The sequence below is a fragment of the Megalops cyprinoides genome, chromosome 4, assembly GCF_013368585.1.
Source record: "Megalops cyprinoides isolate fMegCyp1 chromosome 4, fMegCyp1.pri, whole genome shotgun sequence".
NCBI classification, from domain to species: Eukaryota; Metazoa; Chordata; class Actinopteri; order Elopiformes; family Megalopidae; genus Megalops; species Megalops cyprinoides.
This window is the reverse complement of record NC_050586.1, coordinates 36,896,167-36,920,980: the sequence shown is the minus strand read 5'-3', so window position 1 is coordinate 36,920,980 and position 24,814 is coordinate 36,896,167. Positions and strand designations below refer to the sequence as shown.

At 43.8% G+C, this 24,814-nt stretch overlaps 1 protein-coding gene across 2 annotated transcripts in view; it reads right to left on the bottom strand.

The window, feature by feature from the left end:
* Window positions 1-675: 675 nt before the first annotated feature.
* LOC118775935 (homer protein homolog 1-like) overlaps window positions 676-24,814 on the bottom strand; it is a 66,733-nt gene continuing 42,594 nt past the window's right edge. For both annotated transcript variants that reach the window (XM_036525901.1, XM_036525900.1), the window contains 7 exons: window positions 19,300-19,431; window positions 17,566-17,658; window positions 14,991-15,133; window positions 4,696-4,852; window positions 3,066-3,176; window positions 2,676-2,756; window positions 676-1,891 (listed from right to left, as the gene is read on the bottom strand). In XM_036525901.1, the coding sequence (XP_036381794.1) occupies window positions 1,703-1,891; window positions 2,676-2,756; window positions 3,066-3,176; window positions 4,696-4,852; window positions 14,991-15,133; window positions 17,566-17,658; window positions 19,300-19,431 (906 nt within the window). In that variant the 3' untranslated portion in view covers window positions 676-1,702. The remainder of the gene's footprint in view (window positions 1,892-2,675; window positions 2,757-3,065; window positions 3,177-4,695; window positions 4,853-14,990; window positions 15,134-17,565; window positions 17,659-19,299; window positions 19,432-24,814) is intronic.

Genomic DNA, 24,814 nt, shown 5'->3' with positions numbered 1-24,814 from the left:
AGGTAATGAACAACAGAAAAAAACATGTGAACTAATGGGGACTAACTGGAGGAGCTAAACCTTTTATATATGTATCCATATATGTATATATTCTTACTTTAATCTGCAAATAACAGTTGTGTTTTTAGAATTTTTAACAAAAAGTTTCAATCATAATGCTAATATCTCATCATAACCTTTTTAACTTGCAACCCCATACAATTCTTCAGAATACACCAGAACTGCCAGAAGCCCTTAAATTGTCATTTTCGTCAATCTGTTGTCCTCTACATCGTCACAGATATTTGGCAACAATGAAGCCCACAAACACTGATGGTGTAAACTACTTATGGTGCATTTTCACACCAAAGGCAGCTTCAGTATATTCACTATACAGGAAACCGTATTTGGCAAATAATCTGTTCTCTTTTTGAAATCAATGATTGCATCACATCACCTCAGTCACTCTTTGCTCAGCTCAAGTGGCTGCTTTTATTTCAGTTTAATTGATCTGATTTTAAATAGATAAAAAATATTGCCATTTTCCACACCTATAAATACATTCATAATACCCAAGTATGATACGTTAGAAAAGAGAAAAAAAAAGGCAAAAATCATCTGAGGTCTAAGAACAAAACGGTCTTCATTTCAATAGTTCCGATGGTAATTGCGATTATTATATCAATATTCGTCGTAATATCAGAAAATTTAGGGAGTCGAGTCTATCATTGTGCCTCTTCCGGCAACAAACACGGGAGAACAAATTCCAGATTCAAGTGCTTTATAGTTCAGTTTTTACAAGGAATATAAATTTGATTCATAGACATATAAAAAAGAAAGAAAGTGTATAGAAATTAAAAGACTGCTCTGTGTTCACTGCAGACCAATCCCAGCGCTGTGCGAGGAACAGCCTCGCTGTGTTTCTGTGACATGAGAGTCTCGCCATCGTGTCCAATCCGCACAGGAGATGAACAGAGTACCTGACTGGGAGATTGCAGCGGCTTCCGGACGCTCCCTCCCGTATTGCTCATTTTGTTTGCGCCTTAACTCAGTGCCTCTTCCGCACGCAGCGGCTCTTTGTGAGGGAAGTTTCGTTTCGGAGCGAAAGAAGGCCTTTAAGGCTGGCTGTGACTGACTGGGCTCCCGTCGACACTGAGTCACCCACCTGTCGCGTCAGCAGCCCGCTTCACCGCCTGCTGGGGCGCTGGTGGCACAGAATCCCCCGCGGCCGATTAGAACGTCGGGGGCGAGGATTCCAGAGATATCACTACACAGCCTCGGCTGTCCGAGTCCGCCACTTCACATTGGTTTGGTAACGTTAACTGCCATGTCCAAACAACAAGAGGAAAACAGAAACCAACTGAGAAGAGTACCGCATTAACAAACTTAAGAAGTGCTCACTACCTGGGGTGAGGCACGATACACCGAATATACCACCCCTTTGAAAATGTAAGAAAAAAAAAAACATACTGAATAGTCTCCCACAAAGGAATATTACTAACACTGAAAAAAACATGAGGAGAAGTTTATTGTTTGCCGTGTGTTCAGAATGAAATAATCGTGTTCCAGCTGGGCGGAGAAGAAAGAAAGGTAGGCGGGACTCCCCCAGACGGCCCCTCTGAGTTTCTCGTGTGTCACGGCGAGCGTTTCTGTGCCGCGTGGGTGTTTTTTTCTCTGAAGCAGAGGTGGTGGTGTGGGGGTTGGGGGGTGGGGAGGGGGTGCTTTAGCTGCCCTCGATGAGCTTGGCTAGGTTGTCCCGCAGCTCCGTCAGCTCGAAGATCTTCCCGTCCAGGATCTCCAGCAGGGTCTTGAGGTTCTTGCGGAAGGCCTCCTGCTCCAGCTGGCTGGTCTCCAGCCGCTGCTCCACCTCCGTCAGCTGCGCCTCCAGCTCTTTGTTCCTTGTCTCTGTCTCCTAGGGGGGGAACGCAGAGAGGCACGCTGGGACACAGGCTGACCTCACCGACAGGGGTTCTGAGCTTCACTGATCCAGGATCAGGGCAAAATGAACCCTCACACGTGCGTGCAAGACCAATCAATAATTCTAACGCTCCACCATGGGCGCAAGCCATTGATTTAGACGCAGGGCTCAAGTGCAGGCAAATGGCAACAAGCAACAGTGAAGAAAAATGCAGAGCTTGCAGATGTCTGAACAATATCCACATATGACAGCACAGAAACACTGTATTTACAAATAAGTGAACTTCAGCTATTTTCTTGCCCAGTGTGAGTGAATGCAGATCTCTCTGCAGGGACTGTTTGCCTCTTCTTCCTAAGGAGCCGTGGCATTCAGTTGCATAATAATTTGGATAGGCACATTTTTGCATTTAATACTTTTAAAAATGCTTTCAATGTGCATCCATCTACTGACTAATACATTTCATATATGCCTTAACAAGTGGTCCAGTAATGCTCCTTAGGGTTTTAATATTGTGGGTTAAATATACCCAAGGAGATTTGACAAAGGGCTGGAAAGTCTCATCTACCAAAGAACTGAACTGAACTGTACTTCATGATAATCACACTATTCCTTGCCAGTCCATCTCAGCTGATACAGGGTGACCATGCCGGTATGTACTGGCTGCCGTACATCATCTACCTGAGCATTTCATGTCAGTGGTGATGGAGGCGATGGTCCCTTTCTCCATATAAATTGCTCTGATATGTTGACAAGGGGTTTGCAAACACAATCACCCTACCTGTAGTTTCTGTGCCAGAGAGTCTCTCTGGGCTTGAAGCTGGTTTGCATTGTCCACTTCTTCCTTCAACCTCTCCATTTCCTGCAAGAATGCAATACAAAAGGTATGTGACACAACCCACGCTCATATCCAACACATTTCAGCTACACCTACAAAGAGAGTATGAGGGACAGTTTGGAGGTTAGCATGGATAGATCATAATAATTGCATTTTTTCATGCTTTTTGTAATTCTGCAATTCAAGGTGGACCCAATGTGACAAGACCTAAAACACCTAAATTCAACATGATCCTGTTGCCAAACAAATATCCACATGAGCTCAGAGAATAAGACATTGTCATATCCATTTCTCACTTTAAAAAAAGGGAGCCACCAGGACATCAAAGTGTACCTCTTCCTTGGCCTTCAGAGTGGACTCCAGCTCCTCTATCGTCTGGTTGAGCTCCGTCTTGTGTGACTTGATGACGTTGGTTTGACCGCTCATGCACTCCAGCTCTGTCACCTAAGGGTGCAGACACAGCAGGGACATGCTATGCACACACTTCAAAGAGCCGCAGCCAAGCTTGGTTTCTCATGTTATGCTGCTCTTTAGTTCCCCTGCAGTCTTCATTGGTTTTTAAGAGCACAAGGGGCTGCCCAATACATTGCATTCATATCTATGAATCTGACAAATGTGCTTATCCAGGGCAACTTACAAAGTTGGTTACTGTAATAACCTATCAACAAATAAGAAGACTACGTGAACAAAACATCATGTGAAAGAACTGAGACCACATTTGAAGACAAGTGTCACAATGACTAGTGCCACACTGCATGTCATACTGCAAATAAGGTATGACAATAATCAATACATTCTTGGTCTTGAGAATCCTAGTAAAGCAGCTATTTGAGCACTGTCAAATGAAGAATCAGTAGTATTACTATAATTATTATTTTGACTGCAGAAACTCCATAGCCAATGAGGGAGGAATATGTAGCCAAAGAACACTAAAAAAAAGAGTCCAAATTGTAATCCACTATTCCAAACACAATAAGTATGCATGCTCAGTCCACTCATGAGAGGCTGAACTAGAAGTAAAATGACAAAAGGGAGGATTGTTCCACAAAGAGAACATGGTAGATCCTATTTAGGTTTTCCAGGATTCCAAAAATAGAGCAACCATCAACCTTTAATGTTCTATTTTGAACTTGAGAAATCCCCGAACAAAATAATTCAACACAATCAGGATCCTGTGTTCTGAGGCACTCCTTGGCTCCTCAGTCAGAGTCCCGCAGCACTCTGAGCCTAAATAATAAAACAAAGCTTTCATCTTCGCTCGGCGGCGAGCATGCAGCGTGTCTGCGCTTAGGCCGCTCCGCATCAGCAGGGATAGCCTCTTACTTCATCACGTTTGATCAGCATTACAGAAACATCTAGAAAGCTCAATAAGCATGTGTGTATAGAGGACGGGAAAGTTATGAGGTATGCAAAAGCCGGTAGCTATGATTACACAAGCTGCACAGTCCTGTATGCCATGGGAGCACTTTGTCTGCTCTCTAACTCATTACTCCCCCCCCGCCCTCCTCCAGCTCCATAGCCTTTCTCCTCCAATCCTCTCACTCATTTGGAGCTTTTCTAGCCTTACTTTTTTGTGTTGCTGTTCTCTTCCTTTTAATGGCCTCTTTCACCCTCACATATTTGTATAGCCTGTAATACCCCCCCCCCCCCACCCCCTTCACATTTCTGCAGCCTCCAGCTCCTTCACCTCACCAGTCTGTGAGACCTCGAACTCTTCTATTTATACAGCCTGTAACTCCTCCCCCTCATCAATTTCTGTGGCCCTTAACTCTTCCCTCTTCCCTGGGTAGTATCCAACCCCTCCCCCTTTAGCCATTTGCACCATGCCTAACTCCTCCCCCTTATTTGTTTGTGTGGCCTGTGACTCCTCCCCCTTGTTTGTGCAGTCTCTAACTCCTGTGACCACATGACCTCTACCCTCTAGCGACCGCATGTGTGTAGCCTCTGCATCCTCTCTCCCCACCCGTTTGTGTAGCCTCTCGGCTTCCTCCTGATAGGCTGCCAGCTGCTGCTTCCACTGTTTGACGTTGGCTGTGGACTCCAGGAGCGCCGCCGTCAGCTTGGCGTTGTTGCTCTTCAGGGCCGCCAGCTCCGCCTCCCAGTGCTTGGTGATGTTGGCGCTGTAGACGAAACAGCAACAAAGACGCAACTGTTATATCATGTGACATGGGTGCTTAAAGGGCACATTCTGCTGACCAAGTGCAAACAGATCACGTTTAATTTCCTTTACGATTTTGAATCACAAATGCATAACATGTCCAAACTTTAGCTGAGTTTTATTTTCTGATAGTGTTACCCATGGTGCATGTTCAAGTTGCCATATAAGATGTTGCCAGTTCAATTGTTAACATATGTAAGGTTTTTAACAAAGGTGTCCCAGAATTTAACATGACAACCATGTGATCCAAAAGCTCCGTCAGGGCAGGACCTGTAAGTGAGCCCGCAATCAAAATGCTAAAAGCTGAAAGATGATTAAATATTAATGTAGAAGTTAATGGGCTGTAGCATTTGTTAATGTCCAAGTGTTACGAACCTCTAAGGACATCCCCATGTCTATACAAAATGATTTACATTCCTCACGCTAGACCGGAATTTGAAGGTCATGCAAAAAATAAATTCGCCGTACGCTCTCTGGGCATGTCAAAGCCATGAGAAATGGATTCCAGTCCTGGGCAGTGCTGACTGGACCATCCCTGACCTGTCTGAATTGACCATGAGTCTAAATTAATGTGACCATATTGAGTTCTTTACAGCACTGACCTTCTCTTATACCTCAGACCTCCTCAAATTGTGAGCGGCTTTCCCCAAGACCCTAATGCAGAAAAGGCTTTGTTCAGATGCACTAAATTCTGGTGACAAAGTGAACCACTGTCTAACCTTCGATCTTCAGTCAGGGATTCTGGAGAAATGTTTTTAGAGAAGAACGATTCAGACGAAAAAAATGTTGTGACAGCACAGGTCAGCACCGAGGCGCAGAACATACTGCTGGTTATATTCTGAACGTTAGTCTAAAATGAATTTAGATATAACTTTTTGTGCGGATATCCATTTCTCCACAACAACCACAATAACAGTTTTCCACAACCTGTTCAATTCCCTCAGAGCCATGAATAGTCATGAATTACATTTCTCATATGTGTATATGCACCCTGTCCTTTGTGAGCGCCCTACTGTGGCACACATCACCACAAGGGCCAGATAAAGTCTAAACTTTGACCCTAAAATCAGTCACAAACTACAGAACTACAGTCTCTGAACTGGAGACTGGGTCTCTATTGAGATGGACAAAAAAAAACCAAGCCAATGAGAAACAGCAGCCATTGCATCATTGCCAGCGCTGCAATTTGAGATTAGAGGGCGAGTCAAGGTTTGAACGTAATCCCATAGCGTCTTAACAAGGTCCATGGGGCCTGGTAATCAGCCCGGGTGGAGGAAAGAGGAGATACCAGAGGCAAACAGCGTCCTAAAATCACTGTGACACCGGGGGTGACAACCTGTCACGTTCATCCTGTTTGCTAGAACAGCTCGGTAAATAACTGTCCCCAGACTTTGGGACCTGCAAGAGTTTTGTTGTAACGAAGGGGAGCCACAACAGGACGGACAGCAATTTGAATGAATGTAGTCTGTGACAGAAATAAAGACCTCTGTAATACAATGAAGCAGGACAGGGCCACACTATTTCCCCACACTCAGTACCATCATCATCTGGACCCGCTCAAAAAGTCAGGCACTCAGGTTCATCAACTCTGAGAGCTGCCATGGACCTGCTAGACACATATTATATAAATTATTGGCTTAGCAGACACCAGCACTCTGGAAATGATCACCCATTAGCAGCTTGGTATTTCGCAAACCAACAGATACAGCAAGGGTACGACACCAGCCCAATTCCCAAGCCCCTGCTCCAGACTTCTAGCCTCCTTAGCAAAGTCCATTCATAAAAACACCTGAAGACAATGAAGCATACAAGTGTCCATATGCCATGTCTATGGACCTAAAGGCCCCTTCCCAGCATCAGTTTATCAGTTCAAACTTATCTGACTTTCTGCCATGCCAAAAACAGTATACTTTTCAGGTGTAAATATGGGACTTTGGTAAAACTGCAAGCTTCCAACCCTGAATGGCACATGCTTACATTAGGCTGAAAGGCAGAGCAGCTAACGGGTTTACAGATTCTTTAAGATGCACACAGTTAAAAAGTGTGTCCCTGAAAAACAACGGCACAAGAGAAGAGGAGGCATATTTCATTTTTTGTGAAATCTGAGCTTTTAAAAGCCTGTTCATCTTGTGCACATGAACTGAAATAAATTGAAAAATCACTGACATTTATGCTTAACAGAAGGCTGGCTATGACTAGTACATCCCCACACACTGAGGTATATATGACTCGCTAACGTAAATGACATCATTGTACAGAAGCTGTCCAATATCTTTCATGATACAAAATGCTCTCAGGTTCCACTTTGCTATGTGAACAAAAGAACGCTCTGTATCTTGAACATCTTTTCATAACACTGCTGCCACATCAATCTCCTACTGCAATATTCTCTCAATGTGTTACTTCCCACTACTCCGGAGAGTGAAAAAAAGCCCATTCAGAAATTATGATGGATACTGAAAAGAACAATCTGTGAGGGATCAAGTGAATTAATGGCAAGGAATTAATTTAATTGGCAATTACAAGTTCTATTACCACTGAATATTAACTGAAATGAGCTTCCGGTGTAAGGGATGGTAATTCTGATTTATACAAGGGTCATTCCATGAAATGTCTGTCAGTCTTGTAGTCTACCTCTGATTTTTCAAGCGAAAGTAATGCTTCCCTCAGTATGTTTACAATATAATTAATGGGATTGTTTCAATTACAATGTAAAAAAAAAAACAAGTGACAAATGGAATAATAAATATATATCATGTTCACTGTGAGATAAGTGTCAGCTAACAGTGCCCATTCATCATTGCAAATGAAATTTCCAAGGTGAATATTGATGGTCTCAATGCCATTGTAATAAATTTCCTGCTCAGAGTAACTAGTACATATGGTCAGAGACTCAGTATTGCGAACCTAAAATATCATTGTTGGATGGTTAAACCCCTTCCACCATGCTGTAGTAGCTTATACAATCCATGGCTGCAAAGACTATGCTATTTTAATTTAACAAATCTATCTATTGTTGTTTCAACAGAGCATAGCGATAGTGAGAGAGATCTCCACTGAAACCGTGTTAAGATATTGAGCATTGGGCAATGATAGAGCAAACAGAATAAGAGATCAAATGTTAAATATTTCAAATGCCAAAGATTGAATATTTTGGATTTTTTGTTGCAAATATGAATGCGCTGCACTTCATCCTGTATGGCACAGGGCAGCACTGATTCACACATGCACAAGAGCCTTTCCTGTTCTTGCAATCAGACAGCTCTTCAAAGGTTACTGCTGGCTCTGTCCAACTGTGACTGCTCTGCGATTACAGGACCTAACACCAAAGGTGAAAGACTTCACGTTCAGATATATCCGGCATTCTGCTTGGCTGTGAATCTGTTAGCTGAGAGGGATCAGAAAAAAAAAGAACATATATCCTTTCCCTGTGTTAGTCTGCAGTGGCACAGGCATGACAGGCTTCAAGGATTTCTCCCCCACACTCTTGCGTCTCCCTGCCCCCAGACGCTGAAGGGAATAGCTTCTGAGCAATGTTCTCTGGAGATTCAGAACCCCCACATCCGGTCCTCAGGCGCCCGCACCCTCGCGCCTTTCCCGCCCACTCTCCCAGGCTCCGTGAAGAGAGGCGCTAATTCACTTGGCTCGCCCCCCCTGTCACCCGGAGAGCTTACACAACGCTGCCGCCCCTCACCCCACAGCCCCCCCCCCCAATTCCGTGCCTCCGCCGTGTGACGCATGTGCGGAGTACGACACCTCTTCCCACGTCCCCCTCTCCCACACGGAGGATCTGCCGTGATGCAACGGCAAGCCACGCTGGTTTAAAAAGCCCAGCATCCTCGAGGGCCGGTAGAGGAGCTGTCAGGAGCTCAGCCCGGTCCCTGCTTTCTCGGGCATGGCTGTTTCAGACAGCTCCAAGCCGCTTTCGCACAGGGGTTAACAACCAATAAAGGGACATAGTGATTACTGAGGATGCTTGATGCCTTTCTGTCTCCCCTATTTTTCAGGACGCAGGACAACACAGCGGTATCTCTCCGGGAACGCATCTACAGAGACAACCAGAGGGACTCATTTTGGTAAGTGAACTGTAATCACATTTGCAAACTTCGGCTCTGCTATCTTGACCAATTCAATAACATCTGAGTGCTGTTTTTTTTCTGGGTTTTGATATACTTTGTGCTTTCCTGATAGAAACGTGGATATGCTCCTAGCCAAAGGTGCATTGTAATAGACCTGCTAAATTATTGACCGTGTTTTGTTATTACTTGCAAAATTGAAATTCCATTCTGTGTGTTCTGTAGAAAATGTGATTATTTTACACAGCTTAGGTCTACAGACAGCTCCTTCCTGGCTTGAGGGAAATGTGGGATTGATTCATTAACATTTCTGCATGTGGTAATGACTTCTTGAAGCAAAGAAGGCAAGTTGTTCCATCTACAATTAATATACTATACTGAATATCAACAAAAGCATTTTAGTGATTAATTGTCCCAATGTTGTTATTATTATTGCTTACAGTAGAAATATTAGCAGCAATAAGTATTATATGGTTAAAGTTCTGTATAACGGCTGAAATCCAGGAGCTGGTGATCTACATGTACATGAAGTGGAATGTTCATTTTCAATATTCTTTGGATTTCAGCATAATAAAGATCCCAGATACCCAGTTTAGATACTACAGAATAGTCAAACTACACTATGCAATGCATGACTTCACATTGTTTTTCATGGGACTGACTGATTTTGAATGAATGGAATGTAAATAAACAGCACTTTACCTGCATGTTTCCATTTATTTGCTGTACTGCCAGTACTCCACAGCTTTTTATCTGATCACCAGTGGTAAAAGCAATCTGCATTTTACTGACATTAATGAAAGTATATCCCACATTATTGTTTTTTTTTTTCATTTTCCATGTCTTAGATTTCTTAATAAAGCTGCACTTTCAAAAAAAATGTTTACTTCACATTTAATCATTTGCTCAGGTAAGTTCTCCCATAAACATGCATATTTTACAAGTGATTTGAATGGACCTGATTCAATGTAAGATAAACAGACTTCCACATTGCACTTCAACACTGTGGGCTTCAAAGAGACACAACCAACAACGCAGGTGCTCAACATCTTATTTCTCATGTTTTACCAAACAAATACTCAACACCTCAGATAATAACCTAAGACAATAACACTCAAAATCATTGTAATCATTAATGTAGTTGCCCATGTCCTCAACGTAAGCCATTATACTCGCATCAACATAAGATGCAGGTACCTAAGACTTTTCTTCTGTTTATTTGACAACCAACACAAATTCTCAAATCAGATACTCAGGTACAGCACGTCAGTCTTACTAACCAAATTCTCAACAGCTCAACAATACCCATATCAATCTTCCACTCAACGCTAACTGTACAAACCAGAAGCTGGTGTACTCAAAGTCAGTGATACTAATCAGATACACAGACACTCAGATCCTCAGCATAGCGGGTACTTGTAGCATCAATGATACTAATTGGACACTCATTATTAATTATTCTAATTACATATGAGAGCACTTAACTCAACCTGTATTCAAGTAGTAACATGTGCTCTTAAATTTGTTCAGAAACATTTATAGTGCTGTGCATGTGTCTATGGAGCACCAAAAGCAAAGCTGGCATGGTTTCTCAGGCAGGAGGTAAAGATCATGGATTATGTAACTTGAAAAAGAGACACATCAAACATATCAGCACTACTGAACTGGATAAATCACAATATCCAGAAACCGAGCTCCTTGAAAGAAGAATGCATTTGTAGACACAGCTTGATATTCTCCACCAGCCTGCAGTCTGACACACGGTACAGCGCTTACATAAATGCTTTTACATGTCAGCCACTGGGTCTGGATCAGACTGTAAGTGTGGACGCCCACTTAAAAATCAAAGGCAGGAGAATCATATGAGCCATATGAGGACAGGCGTTTATTCGACCGGCACAGTGAAGAGGAAACAGTCCTGCCAGTTCATGGAAGAAGAGCATGTCTCCTACTGCACAGGTTAATACAGGTGTCTGTGCTAGTATACAGGGGTAGGCGCAAGTGAATGCTCGTCATTACAATCGACAATAGCATAATAATCACTGTGTCCTTGTGAATGTATTCTGCCATAAGCTATCTAACTTTCTTACTTGGCAAAAGAGGCCCTGTCCACAAAAGTGGCCACTTCTATCAGCTGGAATGGCAGCTCTCCTTCGCAATCACACAGAAGCCTTAAAGGGGCCAACTGGTGGACAGCCAGGGAGATCAGAGCTCATGGCTGAGACCTCTCTACAGAAAAACCCCCATGGCCACCGACAAAGAGTATGGAGCAGAACAAAGTCAGAGGCAGGTTTTTAATTCAATTTCCCACAATTCCTCACTCTGCCTCTCCATTGTTCTTCCTTCCAGCCGATACACTGAAGCGCCACATGAGCAAAAGGGAGAGATGACTGATTAAGTCCCTCTGGTATTTATATTACACGGATCCCATCTGATGTGCAGAATCCCCAAGTGGATTCCCTGGCCAGACAAAGCGACCCCCCCCCCCCCCTTAGCTCCTGATCTACTGGGAGGATGATGAGGGAGAGAAGCTCCCAACCACCCACCCCCTTGCATCACCCACGCATGATACAACCCATGAGGCCTTAGTGATATTTTCACTGGAATTGGATCTAGAATGTTCTATACCTTCACAAAAAAATGTTTTTCAGTTTCTCTGGGATTACACAGCTGTCATAGTGTACCAGTGGCTTACTGAACTATAGGAGGTCAACAGTTAAATTTGTCCATTGATCTTCTCAGAGGATAGAAATCCCTCAGTTATTTCAGTCGTGCTGACCAATTACACTCGTGTCCTTAAAAATCATTTGTGGCAATAAATTGAGCTGGGAAGATGTCTTATTTTGACTCCCTAGTCTCAATATTGACTTCTACAGACAGTCTTAACCTAGACGTCAAACTAAGCAGCTAAACTGAATATTAGAATCCTAAGCAGCTGTGGTTTGCTCGATTGGCTCATTCAGTGCAAGCGGAGTGTGCCCGTGTGCTGCGGCATTTTCACAGAGCAGGCGGGTGATTAAGCGGTTACACGACTCTCAAAAGCCCCACTCTCCGTGGGAGAGCAGACACGAGGGGGTCGGCACCTTCGCCCACCAGCTGGACCAAAATAGGACGAATCTAACCGATGTGATGCAACAGCCACGTTTTGACACACCTGCCACATACTGGACCAATCAGGAGTGCCTACACTGTCCAGCCAGACACCTCTAATTCCAAAGCTTTCGAACAGAGCAGAGTTCTTTGGGGAAGAACTTCCAGATGTGCTGGATTTTACAGCCCGTACATATGTCTCCCATAGCTGAAGTGTAATGATCAAATCAACTGCGTAAACACAGCAGCAACTTATAACTTATATACTCATATTTTACTTCTTATGTTTATACTTTCTCTATTCTGTATAAGCTCCCAATAATAAAAATAGTGGTTATAATAAACATTGTTATTGTTGTTGTTTTTATTATTGTTATGACGATGAGGAGGATGACTCTTCTTATTATTATTTAGTTATTAGTCATGCAGAAGTCACTGCTGAGAAGAAGCACTGACCATGTGCAGTGACTCATAGGACTCTACTGTCATGTACCTTCTACATTCTGCCTCCCACATACACAATTATGTAAGTCATTACATAAAATCAACAATCTCATGTCAAAGCAATAAGTGGACAATTGCAGCGGTTTTTGTGAAATGTCCATGGCATATAACGTTTAATAAACACATAAAACCTGAAATATTCAACATGATCTCCTCAGTCTTCAGTTTCATTTTCAGAATAACTGTTTTGTTCACTCCTGCTCCAAAAATTGAAATACAATGAAGAAGGTAATACTACACAGGAAAAAATGACCATGATAGCAGCACTGCACCTCACACTTGACATCAAATGTACAAAACATCAATCCAGCAAAGGCCAACCAACAGATACAACCAATACATTCAGAGTTTAGAAATAGAATATATAATATAATTTCTTTAAAAGATAAAGAGAGGAAGATGACATTAAAATAGTAAAAATAGCCTACATTTCTACTCCTGTATTGAAATCTAAAAGTGACTAATTGCAATAACAAAATATAAAATTAAGTTCAAACTAGTTCATTCTTAAAATAAGTAATTAATGATCAATCAATAACAAAAAATACTTAAAATACTTTAATGTGGATAATCTCTGAACTCCTGTAAATGTGAAATATTTATCATTTCCAACAAGACCAATACAGAAAACAACAGATAAAGTAAACAGGAATGTCTCCAAACTAGCCAAGGTGGCAGAACACTTGCTGATGACGCGATTCAGTTGTCTAATATCCTGAAACCTTGAACGATGGCACCTCTATTCTAGAGTTTGTCTAGAAGGAGCAGAGCCGACATGTTTTTAACTCTTGTCTGTAACAAAAAAAAGATACAAGATTGAATTTGAAAGTGAGGACTGGAAACAAAGTAAAAATGTAATAGCAAAGGACACAATTCTTGGTATTTTATGACCACAGATATGACAGACAGAAAGCAGGTTATTGACATCAATGAATTTCCTGTCTCTTTTGATAGCTTACAAGGATGGTCAAAAAGCAAAGAGGAAATGGTGATTGGGAAAAGAGAAGATGAAGGCATAAAGAGTAGACTAGAAAACAGAGAGATTTCCACTCCTTTACAACGTATGACGTGTCCCCACAGAGGACTGTGTGACTGGCATACAAATAGCATGCTGGCCAGTCCAGCAGTCTCTTACCATGACAGCTTCCTCAAGTCACACAGATCATTATATGCTTATATGGGGTATCTGTTTCATATTCCATATACACTTACTAGCACATACAGCTACGTATTTATGATTCAGGTGCAGTGATCTCGCTGATGAACACATAAGCATAACAATTCCCCCAGTCCTCCTGTGTCCTAACTGTTACTCTGATCTGCTGCCCCATCAGAGGCAATCAGATTGATCACTCTAGATATGCAGATACTAATGAAGATGGAGTTTGAGCTTTTGGTCAAAGAAAAACACTTCATGGCATATCTTTCATCCCACCATGACAGGCCATGAGACTGGCACAGTATTCTCTCTTTCAAAGAGCAGATGTCTCAGACTTTTAGTTTAGCATTCCGACACACCTTACATGTCTGGCTCACAGTTTTCTGCTTTGAAGACAAGAACAACTTTTTTCTTTTAGCTGTCCACATAAATAAGTAAATTCAAAATCTTGCTAACGAAAGTGATTTGTGCATGATTGGACTGGAAGTGCTTTTTAAATGTGGCAGTCAAGGCAAATATGAAAGATTTAGAGTGAAGCTATTTCCTCAGTGAAGCTCACAGGGGCAAAACGAAACTGGAAATTGAACCGAGCGAATTTCCCACTTATCTTAAAATTCATGTTTGATATAAGCCATGGACTGTTTTAATTGAATGCTTTGGTGTTTCAAGGGGTTTTCAGACAGTTTGAAAAACTAATGAATGAAGTGTCAGACATTAATGGCATAGTGGTGTGACAATCTGACCTTCAACTCTTTGCAGCAGTTTCTATAGATGACTAAGGCCTTATAGTACTCAAGTGCAAGTGATCTGTATTTTTCCAGGTAAAATTCAGCATATTACTGTACTTCACTAAAGATTTTGCCTCTGGCGTTGAACGGGGGAAAGGAACCCTGGTCCTGACATGCTGTAGATGATTCTTACTTCTGTTCCTTTTCAATTAAGCAGTAAACAGAGCTGGATCAACCATTACATTAGGTAAGACAACCGACTGACTAATATTTAGAACTTTAATCTTTAGAGAGACCTTCGAAATAACCCTTGGGTGACAGAACATTTTAATATTTAGAAAGACCTTAAAAATACAGTTTTATGACACTCCAAGAACAGGGTTGCTTGCTCCTGGCAAAGCTGGATGCCCGTAGAGTCCTAGCTGTCTCTGTGAACCCACAATGAAACAATCCACTAAGTTCAGTCTCTCCCCCAGAACTGGAGACCTCTGACTGGACTCCCTTCTAAATCTAGTCCCAGGCTTTCCCTCATGCGCCAGTTACCTGTGTGAGAAAGGCAGTGCATTCTGTGTGGGCTCCATCCGGGGCTCAGAGTTCGGGGTGGCGTCTGGAGTGACCCTCTCTTCGTCCGTGCCGTTGATGCTCTCTGGGGTAAGGGGAGACTGAATGTCCCCTGTGGCCGACTCCTTCATGTGGAGACAAACAAGGCCGGGTCAGAGTTAAAAAGTGGGCCAGGGAATCAGAAAAAGCATAAAAAATTTCTTTGACAGCTCAGATTAGGTCATTTTATAGCCTCACAATTTCTTTGGTTTGTCTTCTTCGACAATTTCTTCATATCTGGAGCTTTACATGCATGTGCAGTGCTTTGTTTCGGTAGTACGAGGCAACGCTTCAAATGTAATGCTTTTGTTATTCAGGACCATATTATTTCAACACGGTTGTTTAAAAACGGCAGATGCTTGGGGAATTATTGTTAGCGGGAAGGAGCAACGGCTGAGTTCTCGAAACGGGTTGGCTCATACTCCAAGACACTAACATTATTTGCAACTCTGACATTATTTGCCATTTTAACGAAATATTGCAGCATAAATCTTGCTGTCACTTTTCTCTTGAGTTTAGTAAAGCTCAAGGGATATTTCTCTCGCCAGTCTTATCTCAGTGAAAGAAAAGCTGATGACTTTTAAACCCTATGCATTTATTGTATTGCTGTGAAACACTGCGGACAGTATAGAAACTGTGGGCCCAGACTGGGCCGCAGGCCGCGTATTCAAACACAGAGAGATTAGCAGAATTTCCTCCTTATCGATGGACATTTGATTAACTCTATGAGAAACAAGTCATTTGTTAGAACTGAATAGTTTAAAAGATGCAATTAAATTGGTCATTTGGAAGTGGAAGATGCACATTGCAGACCTGGGACTCCTAAACCCAGATCAGCCAGGGAGCAAGCCAAAAATAATAACACCCAAAATATGTCAGCTGTATCTAAGAGAGGAAAGCTCTGGAGTTCCACACTTGCTTACTTTGTCAAAAAAAAATGTTGCACTGCAATAATTGTTTCACTCAGGCTAGGCTTACAGAACAATATCTGCAGTCCAATAAAGGCATCGATTTAGACTTGGGTACATCCTTATTTTTTCTGTCTTGCTGCAGTTGCTAGTTGTTTGTGGGCAATTATTTTGTCCACTGTGCCTGTTGTTAACTAGTGTCATATTATACTTTTATAGGGCATTGACAGATTATTTTTTTATTTTTGAAGCTTTTCTCAACTTCTCAGTTGTTTCTTGAAAGTATTTCTTAATTACTTAGTAACTTATTTTATTTTATTGAAACAAAAACACAACCACTTTGAAAAGATAAGCTTTGTATTGTTGGGAGTCATTTCTAATTCTTAATAGGACATCATGTACACTATATTTTTCAGGCTTTTGGCCCCAGCGCACAAAGCAAGGACTATAAAGACATGGTTTGACGAGTTCGGTGTGGAAGAACTTGACTGGCCCGAACAGAGCCCTGACCTCAACCCCATCAAGCACCTTTGGGATGAACTGGAACGGAGATTGCGAGCCAGGCCTTCTCGTCCAACATCAGTGCCTGACCTCATAAATGCTCTACAGAATGAATGGGCACAAATTCCCACAGAAACGCTCCAAAATCTTGTGGAAAGCCTTCCAAGAAGAGTGGAAGCTGTTATAGCTGCAAAAGGGGGACCAACTCCACATTAAAGTATATGTATTTCAAAACAATGTCATTATAATGTAATGGTCAGGCGTCCGAATACTTTTGTCCATATAGTGTATTATGAAGGGGATACGTGAGCGACTCTACACACTGGGAGTCGCTCACGTATCCCCTTCATAATACACTATCTGTGTATGTTAGAGTGCAGCTCGGGCTGCATATTTCTGTCCGAACCCGACCCGAGTCCGAGAAAGTAGCCCAACCCGAACCCGACACACATTCTGTTTTTTATGTCCGATCCCAACCCGAGCCCGACGCAGGTAGCGAAGGCAGTAATAGTATTCTGCAGCAACCCTAAACCGCCCGCAGCCTGCATCCTGCACCCTCTGTCTTCTGTCCTGTCGATACAAGGCAGGATTCCCAGTCTTTTTGCTGTCATATCTCATCAGAACCCCACACGTTTTACATTTTACACAACCAACTGCTTTGTTTTTATCTGTATTGACGACCAAATCTAAATGCCTCCACACCGTCGATTTCCCTGCATAGTTTTTGGTAGTTTTAAACCTCCCCCATGACAAATTTTGTTTGACGTCCTCCATCTTTAGCCTATGAATATTTATCGCCTGAAATAGCCTACGTGTTGCGTTGTCACGTAAATAAACAAACCCCAGCACTGGGTAGCAGAAGGCAGCCCAACACAGACAGTAGGTCCATCATTTTTATTTATTTTTACACTATATTTTCACTAAAAAGAACTTGAAGCACCATGTCAACTAGGCTAGCCCATCCTAATTAGTAGTTCAAAAATCAAATGTTCGCTGCCGACCCTGAACATCATCGGGTCCCGACAGATCCCGTCGGGCTTGGGTCAGGTATCCACCCTCTAGTGTATGTATGGACATTTTACGCGTTCACGTGCGTGTGTTGGGTATACCTGAGAGGGAGTGCTGGTCAGCTCCATCTTTTCCTGTGACTTCTCCTTGGCTAGCCGCGCAGCCTCCTTGAACTCTGCAAACTTCTCCGCAAACTGAAAAGAGAACAATGACGGTGATGCTCAGAGACGTCACCAAAATAATGGGACCAAGAATCCACTAAAACACCCAGCCATGTACTCAGTGACACGGTGGTTTATATGGTTAAACTGCTTTGACTTCAAAGACATGGCATCAACTAAGATCTGGAGGGAACCGGTGGCTGTTCCATAGGGTTGAGGGTTTTAGTCCCATGGCTCTGGGACACCTCCAGCTCTGTAAATGTGGAAACACTTTCAGTTGACTTGTCACAGGAACCGGACCGAACAGGCCGATAACCTTGGGGGCACACAACATGAGATCGCTGATCAGTGAGGTTGCCGATTGCAGAGCTGAAGATGTCTCTAAATGGTGAAGGGCTATTTTGGTGCCGGGGTGCTGCTAGTTTGAGGGTTCCTTTGCCCTGGAAAGTGAGCTGGGCAGTCAGGCGGTTCCTGTCTCCCCACACCCCGCCCCCAGGGGCATTTTTAGCTCCCATGTGACATTGGTGCATGGCCGATCCTGATTTAAAGTCACACAGCTGTTTATATCGTTTAATCGCAAGCCCCAGAGCGTGGGAGGCAAACAGAGATTACACAGTGAGGACATGGCTGCCTGCTCGGCCTTTCACGTGTCATCACAGCAACGAGCGATTAGTCATTCCTGCGATGTGGGAGCCGAGGCAAGTTGCCATAGAAATAGCAGAAACTACACAGAACCTTTTGAATTGCGATCCACCATGATATTTTGCTGGTTACTGGACACTTGCAGCAGAAACGGTTCCCCTACATGCATTGTGTTAAAGGAGCTTGTCGAATATTCATTTTCCTAATAGTAAAATTATTAACTTAATGACTGTGGCTGAAAGACCACTTACATCTGAGGCACTTTTAATTTTCTAAAAACCGTCACAAGGGAGAGACTAGCAGTTATTAAAGCACTCAGCATAAAAATTAAGCCAATGAGACCATGGTCTCAGTAATATTACCTGTGTGCGTGTATTGGTGAAGGTTTGTGTGTCTATGTGTGTGCACATGCGTGTGTGTGTGTGTATGTGTGTGTTTGTGTGTGCTCATATATGTGAAGAAGGTTAGCCAGAATACATGTGTGCATGTGTTTTTGCACGTCTAGGAGTATGTTTGGGTGTGTGTGTGACAAAGAGAAAATCAGTATCTGTGTGTATATATGTGTGTGTATGAGAGAGAGTGAGAGAGAGTGAGATAAAGAGATTAAATGGATCTGTGTGTATCTGCTTGCCTATGTATATATGTATGTGAGAGATAAATATTAAGTATGTGGATGCTTGTACACATATTTGCTCATCTTTTTGTGACTATGCCTGTGTGTATGTGTGAATGCGTGTTAGCACCTGCATGTGTGTGTTTGTGTGTAAAAGGCAGATGAATAACGATCATCAGCGTGCTCACATGCGAATTTGCGTTTCTATCTGTGAATCCGCGCGTGTGTGCGCACATGTGTGGAAGAGTGGCTGCAGCTCCCCCGCCCCTGTTCCCCACAGTGGTTAATCATCATGCAGAGGGCGAGAGTGCTGTGTCACCGCGTCCTCCCACAGGCTGACGAGCGCGGCCGCGCGGCGCCTCTCATTACGGCAGAGCGTGTGGGAGCTCCCCCGACGCCGCCCGGAGAATGCCACCCACCTTCACCAAGTGATGCTCCGACGAGAAGCCCAGCCCGTACACCGTGTTGGCCCGGCTATCCGCCCACTGCCCGAATTTCTGCGACGTCTTGGTGAACGTCATGTTGGGGGTGATGGTGCTATTTATTATTGCCTGGGGATTCAAATGGCGTCAGATGTGTTAATTTGTATCCACGCAAAACACTTTGCATCAATATTTCACTTTACCTTCAGCAGAAAGGAGAGGTTTATATTGCACTGTAAGTCCATTTTTAAATGTATTAGACTCAGACGCACTTCAGAAGGGCACAGTGGGAAATGTGAACACTATTGTCCTTGATAGTGGGTTTTTATATTAATTCAATTCAATTCTACAGCATAGCAGTTTGTTCCCAGCTTAATATAACACAAGAACTGTGAGCTAGAAGCTTTTCTAGCTTGTAACAAAACATTTTTATTGGCTCCAGCAATGGGAAAAAGGCTAAATTTGTGATTTGTTATTCATTTCTCAATGTGACTGGGTAAGAATACAGTCTTAGTTTAACTTGTTTTTGTTGCACTTCCCTCAGATCAAAAGCTTCACTCATCACTTGACTGCATTATGTTTTCATTTTTTCTGTGTCTATTAGGCTGGTAGAGCTGCAGTTATAAAAGCATTTTCCTGTCCTGGTAAAGCCGTTCATCACAATGCTTCTCTGCTCTGGTACTGCAGTTGGACTGATTTTTACAATTCTTCAAACTGAATGCACACACACACACACACACACACACACACACACACGCACGCACTGTTTTGCCATTGGGCGACATTACCAGACTGCCGATAACGGCAGCAACATCAACAAAGCAAATTGAAAATGGCCCATTATGAAAATTTTGCATGCTAATGATGAGACAGGTTGACGGGTGGAATAGGTCTGCTCACTGGTGAGTGCCTTTAGGAGCGCTTGGATTTGTGACCAACACTGGGGGCATCTGGAGCAGGCTCTCTCAGAGGGGACACTGTGCAAGTACAGGCAGCAACCAATCTCACAGTCATGTGCTCAACTGATGGCTTCAGTGCATGGGACCTTCAGCAATGCAGTACAGGTATTGCGGATTAGGAGTGGAGGGACCAGGTTTGTGGAGGGACTTGACCAAGGAACCTCTGATAAATATCTATGCATAAATGAATAATATGTATGAGGTACAACTGTTTACCATGTGCGTGGGTGTGCTGCAATGGATTGGCATCCCATATAGGATCCAGGCTGTGGTCATCCCCCCTGTGCCCTGTAACCTATACCTACTGGGTTCACTGCTGACTCACCATACCCCTCTTCAGGGTGAAGTGGTTATTGAACACAGATTGATGGAGGTAAGCTAGGTCAGTCCCTTTGAATAACCTCAGGAGAGTTTCCAAGAGTTAAATAATTCAGCCCAAAGCCACTGGCATTTATACACAAAATAACTACACAAATAACTGTGTGCCTCTGGATCATTTAACAGAATCGAACATGTTTTGACATTTTCAGAAAGGTCCAATAGGGCATTTTCTCCATCAAACACTTGTCTGTGTAATTTTTCAGTGATACATTAAAAGTTGGGACCACCTCACACACATAATAACATTTAAAACGTTTGGCACTTAGAATTAAGATGATGGACACTGCTCTGACAAATGGCTCAGTTTAATAAAGGCTTATGCATATCTCTTCTCTACCTTTTCCACTCTTCTCTTCCCTCCTCCTCCCTCCTCCCCTTCTCTTCTTTCTGTTGAGCACTTTAAGGTTCACTTTGAGAAGAAGGTGTCCAGCATCCAGGACTCCTTCACTTCTCCAGCTACACCATCAACCACCGGGAAGGCATCCAGTCACCACCTGTCATTCTCTACACTCAATGATTCAGAAGTTCTTCAACTCATCACAACCCACCAAGCTACAACCTGCCCTCTCGACCCAATTCCCTCCACCCTTCTCCAGTCTTCTCTAAACTGCAGCTTTGACCGCGACACCAAAGAGCCTGGCTTCAAAGGTGTCAAAGGCGTTAAAGTCGCAGGGTTGGTACCCCATTGAGCCAGATTCGAGGCCGGGTGGGGTGACTGCTCTCGCCCTTCACTACAAATGGTGTCAGAAGTGGAATGACTTGCCACGAGGCCATCGGAGGCGTGCCCAGTGTGTGAGCTGTATGAGGGACCCCCAGGTTAGGTTGACTCTGGTGTGAGGGACCCCAGAGTTGGGTGAAGCACTGGTGAGTGGGGCACCCTGGGATGGGAGAAGTACGGCAGGGGAATGCGTGAGGGACGCTTTGGTGCGTGAAGCGCATGGGCACACTTACCGAAGGGGGGGGCAGTGTGACAGAGTGCTGTCACTACAGTTGAGTATGCGCTCTGACTGCCATACCAATGAGTCTGGCTCGTTGGCATTGTGGTCAAAGTTGCAGTTTGGTACCCTGTGGACCTGGGTTTGAGGCTGAGTGGGGTGACTGCTCTCGCCCTTCGCTACACCCCCTCCTTTTCTCAATCTACACCAACTCGCTTGGTTCAGTTGTTAACTCACATGGTTTCTCCTATCACTGCTATGCTGATGACACACAACTAATCTCTTTTCCTCCCTCCACCCCCCAGGTCAATGAAAAGATCTGCGCATGCCTGGCCGACATCTCCAAACGGACGGCCTCCAACCACCTCAAGCTTAACCTGGACAGGACCGGACTACTGTTTATCCCGGCCAAGCTCTCTCCTCTTCAAGAGCTCTCAGTTACTGTTGACGGCACCACAGTAACTTCCTCTACATCTGTGAAGAGCCTGGGTGTCACCCTCGACAACAGGCTGGACTTCAACGACTACATCTCACAGACAACACGCTCCTGTCGATTCCTTCTCTTCAACATCAGGAGGATTCGCCCTTTTCTGACCACCTACTCCACCCAGCTGCTTGTCCAGGCCACCGTGCTCTCCTGCCTGGGCTACTGCACTGCCCTCCTTGCAGGCCTCCCAGCCTGCACCATTCAGCCACTGCATCTCATCCAAAACACAGCTGCTAGGCTGATCTACAACCTACCAAAGTTCTCCCACGTCACCGCTTTACTGAGCGCTTTACACCCCTCCACTAGCTCCCGGTTGCAGCCAGGATTCACTTCAAAACCCTGACCCTCACCTTTTTTGCTGCAAAAAAGACTGCCCTGACCTACCTCCAGGACCTCATCCTACCCTACACACCTGCTCGACAACTTCCCTCTGCTACGTCACGACGCCTCGCTCCTCCAACCAACAGAAAGAAAAGCCCACGTTCCTCTCAATGTCGTTTTTCCATCATCCCCCCCCCCCCCCCAATGGTGGAATGAACTCCCCATCCCCCTGAGAACAACTCCCTCACTCCAACCTTTCACATGTGGGCTGAAGACACGCCTCTTCAGACTCTACTTGGACTGACACCTTTGCCATTTGACCTTGTAAATCTAAGATTCTTGGCTCGTACTTGTAGCACTATCTCTTACCTTGTATTTGTAGCACATTTTTGCCTAGGTAGTATAGCAGCACTTTATTGTTCCAGTGACTGTATTTGATATATGTAACCTTATATCAGATTAGTTCTGTCTCGCTACACCGACCTTGTGCTCAGCTTCGGCACTATCTGCATTGTATGACCTGTACACATCTTGTCCTTGTGCCTGTTGTTTGCCCATTATATGCACTTTTGTATGTCGCTTTGGATAAAAGCATCTGCTAAATGAATAAATGTAAATGTAAATAAATGTAAATCATATTGCATGGAGCTTGCAAATTGTGATGAACTAGTACCTTGTTCATCTCAATCAAACACATCCCAACTTCTAATTAAACATATACACTGTGGAATACAATATTTAAAGAAAAATACTGTTGACTGAACAGGTGGTAAGAATTGTGCCCTATAAGTAATAGTCCATTGTTAGTCTGCTGACTGAGATTCTTTTGCGGTGAAAAGAAAACCAGAGGGTCCGTCTGAAAGTGACAGAACCGGACACAGCAGCGGACCATACACACATGTGGGGAGTCATTTCAGTATAGTCTCTAAATGCAATGTCCAGTTTAGTGAATGGGTGCTCTGTGTGGGCACTGCATAGCACAGGGCATGGGACAGGACCAAGTGCGCATGCAGCCGGTGGCAAGATGCTCACCCTGACCCAAAGGTTCCAGACAGGAGCAGGGTTTCAGAATGGAGTGTATTACACTGGAAAATCAAATACACCTACAGTACACAGGTTGTACACACAAACACATCACACACACATAGCAGTGTCCGTTCTCCTACCCTCTGGTCTTGTGACCAGTGTCCTAACAATGGTTTTAATAATGCTGACACACACAAGAACACATAAACACAGGACACAGTCTCACACATCAACAGACAGGTACACTGTATACCAACCATAGCTACAATGATTTCTATTCCAGAGGTAATTCCCAACATGAGGAGATGAGCAACACCAGCACCTACGCGAATTTCAGGGCTCAAAGCATTGCTAACCTCCTCTGCCATATGGTAAAAGGGAGTGGGTGCCACATGCAGAGGATTCTGGGTAAAGGCAGCTGGCTTTGTCTCAAACATCACTGTACCACAGTTGGAGTCTCTCCCACCCACCTCTGTTCTTTTAAGCTTTCCCTGCCTTCCCACAGTAACAAGGGGAACCTCCACATTTGAATATGATCCTCTTCACAAAATGATACAATGTGAATCACGACACCACACCAGGCTGGGTATATTCAGTATGAGGCAGCCCTTGGTGGGTGGGCAGACGGGTACCCATCTGTATGGACAGCACTGAATAGCAGCCATGACTCTGAGATTTAGAAGGAATTGGATAAATATTCACTGAATTTTGCAGAGCAAAATTTAACTTGTGAGGAGAGTGACTATATTTTGCCAGCTGTTGCTTAAAAAAGTTGCATGAATGGACCATGAACAGGTATGGTTGTTAGCCCTAGGAGAATTAAGTGCACAAACAATGACAAACTTGTAACACAATATGTGTTTTATATATATTTTGACACCTTTGAGCCTGAGGATTGTGAGTTCTGGAGAAGATGTGCAGAAAATCTATGAAGGATATCATAGAAGTGCATGCACAATTAGCTGTGCTTGAGACAAAAAAAACACTTTCTGACGGAAAGACTGCTGCTAAACCTCAGAAAGGCAACTCAAAAACACAACGACGATTTCATCAGCAGAGCGCACAATCAGACTGGGACACAAACTGGAAATCTGGCTTTAACAGCTCCTCTGGTGAAAGAGAGAGAGACGCATGTACCAGCTTGGTGGGAATCCGAGCAGCCTGTGTCGGATGACATGCTGATGTCACACGGAATGCCGCGTACCGTGGACAGGGGTCAGTGGAGCACGGCATGTTAGCGCTTCCCCTGTGATGCCCTGCGCACCTATTGATCTGTAAACAGGAAGCGGTGACGGACGGCAGGACCCCTGTGAGGTCGATTACATCACAGAGGTATTGATCAGGGAGGGAGACCAGGAGTGGGCCCTTATCCGCAGATCCTTTAACGTGTCCATGAACAGAAG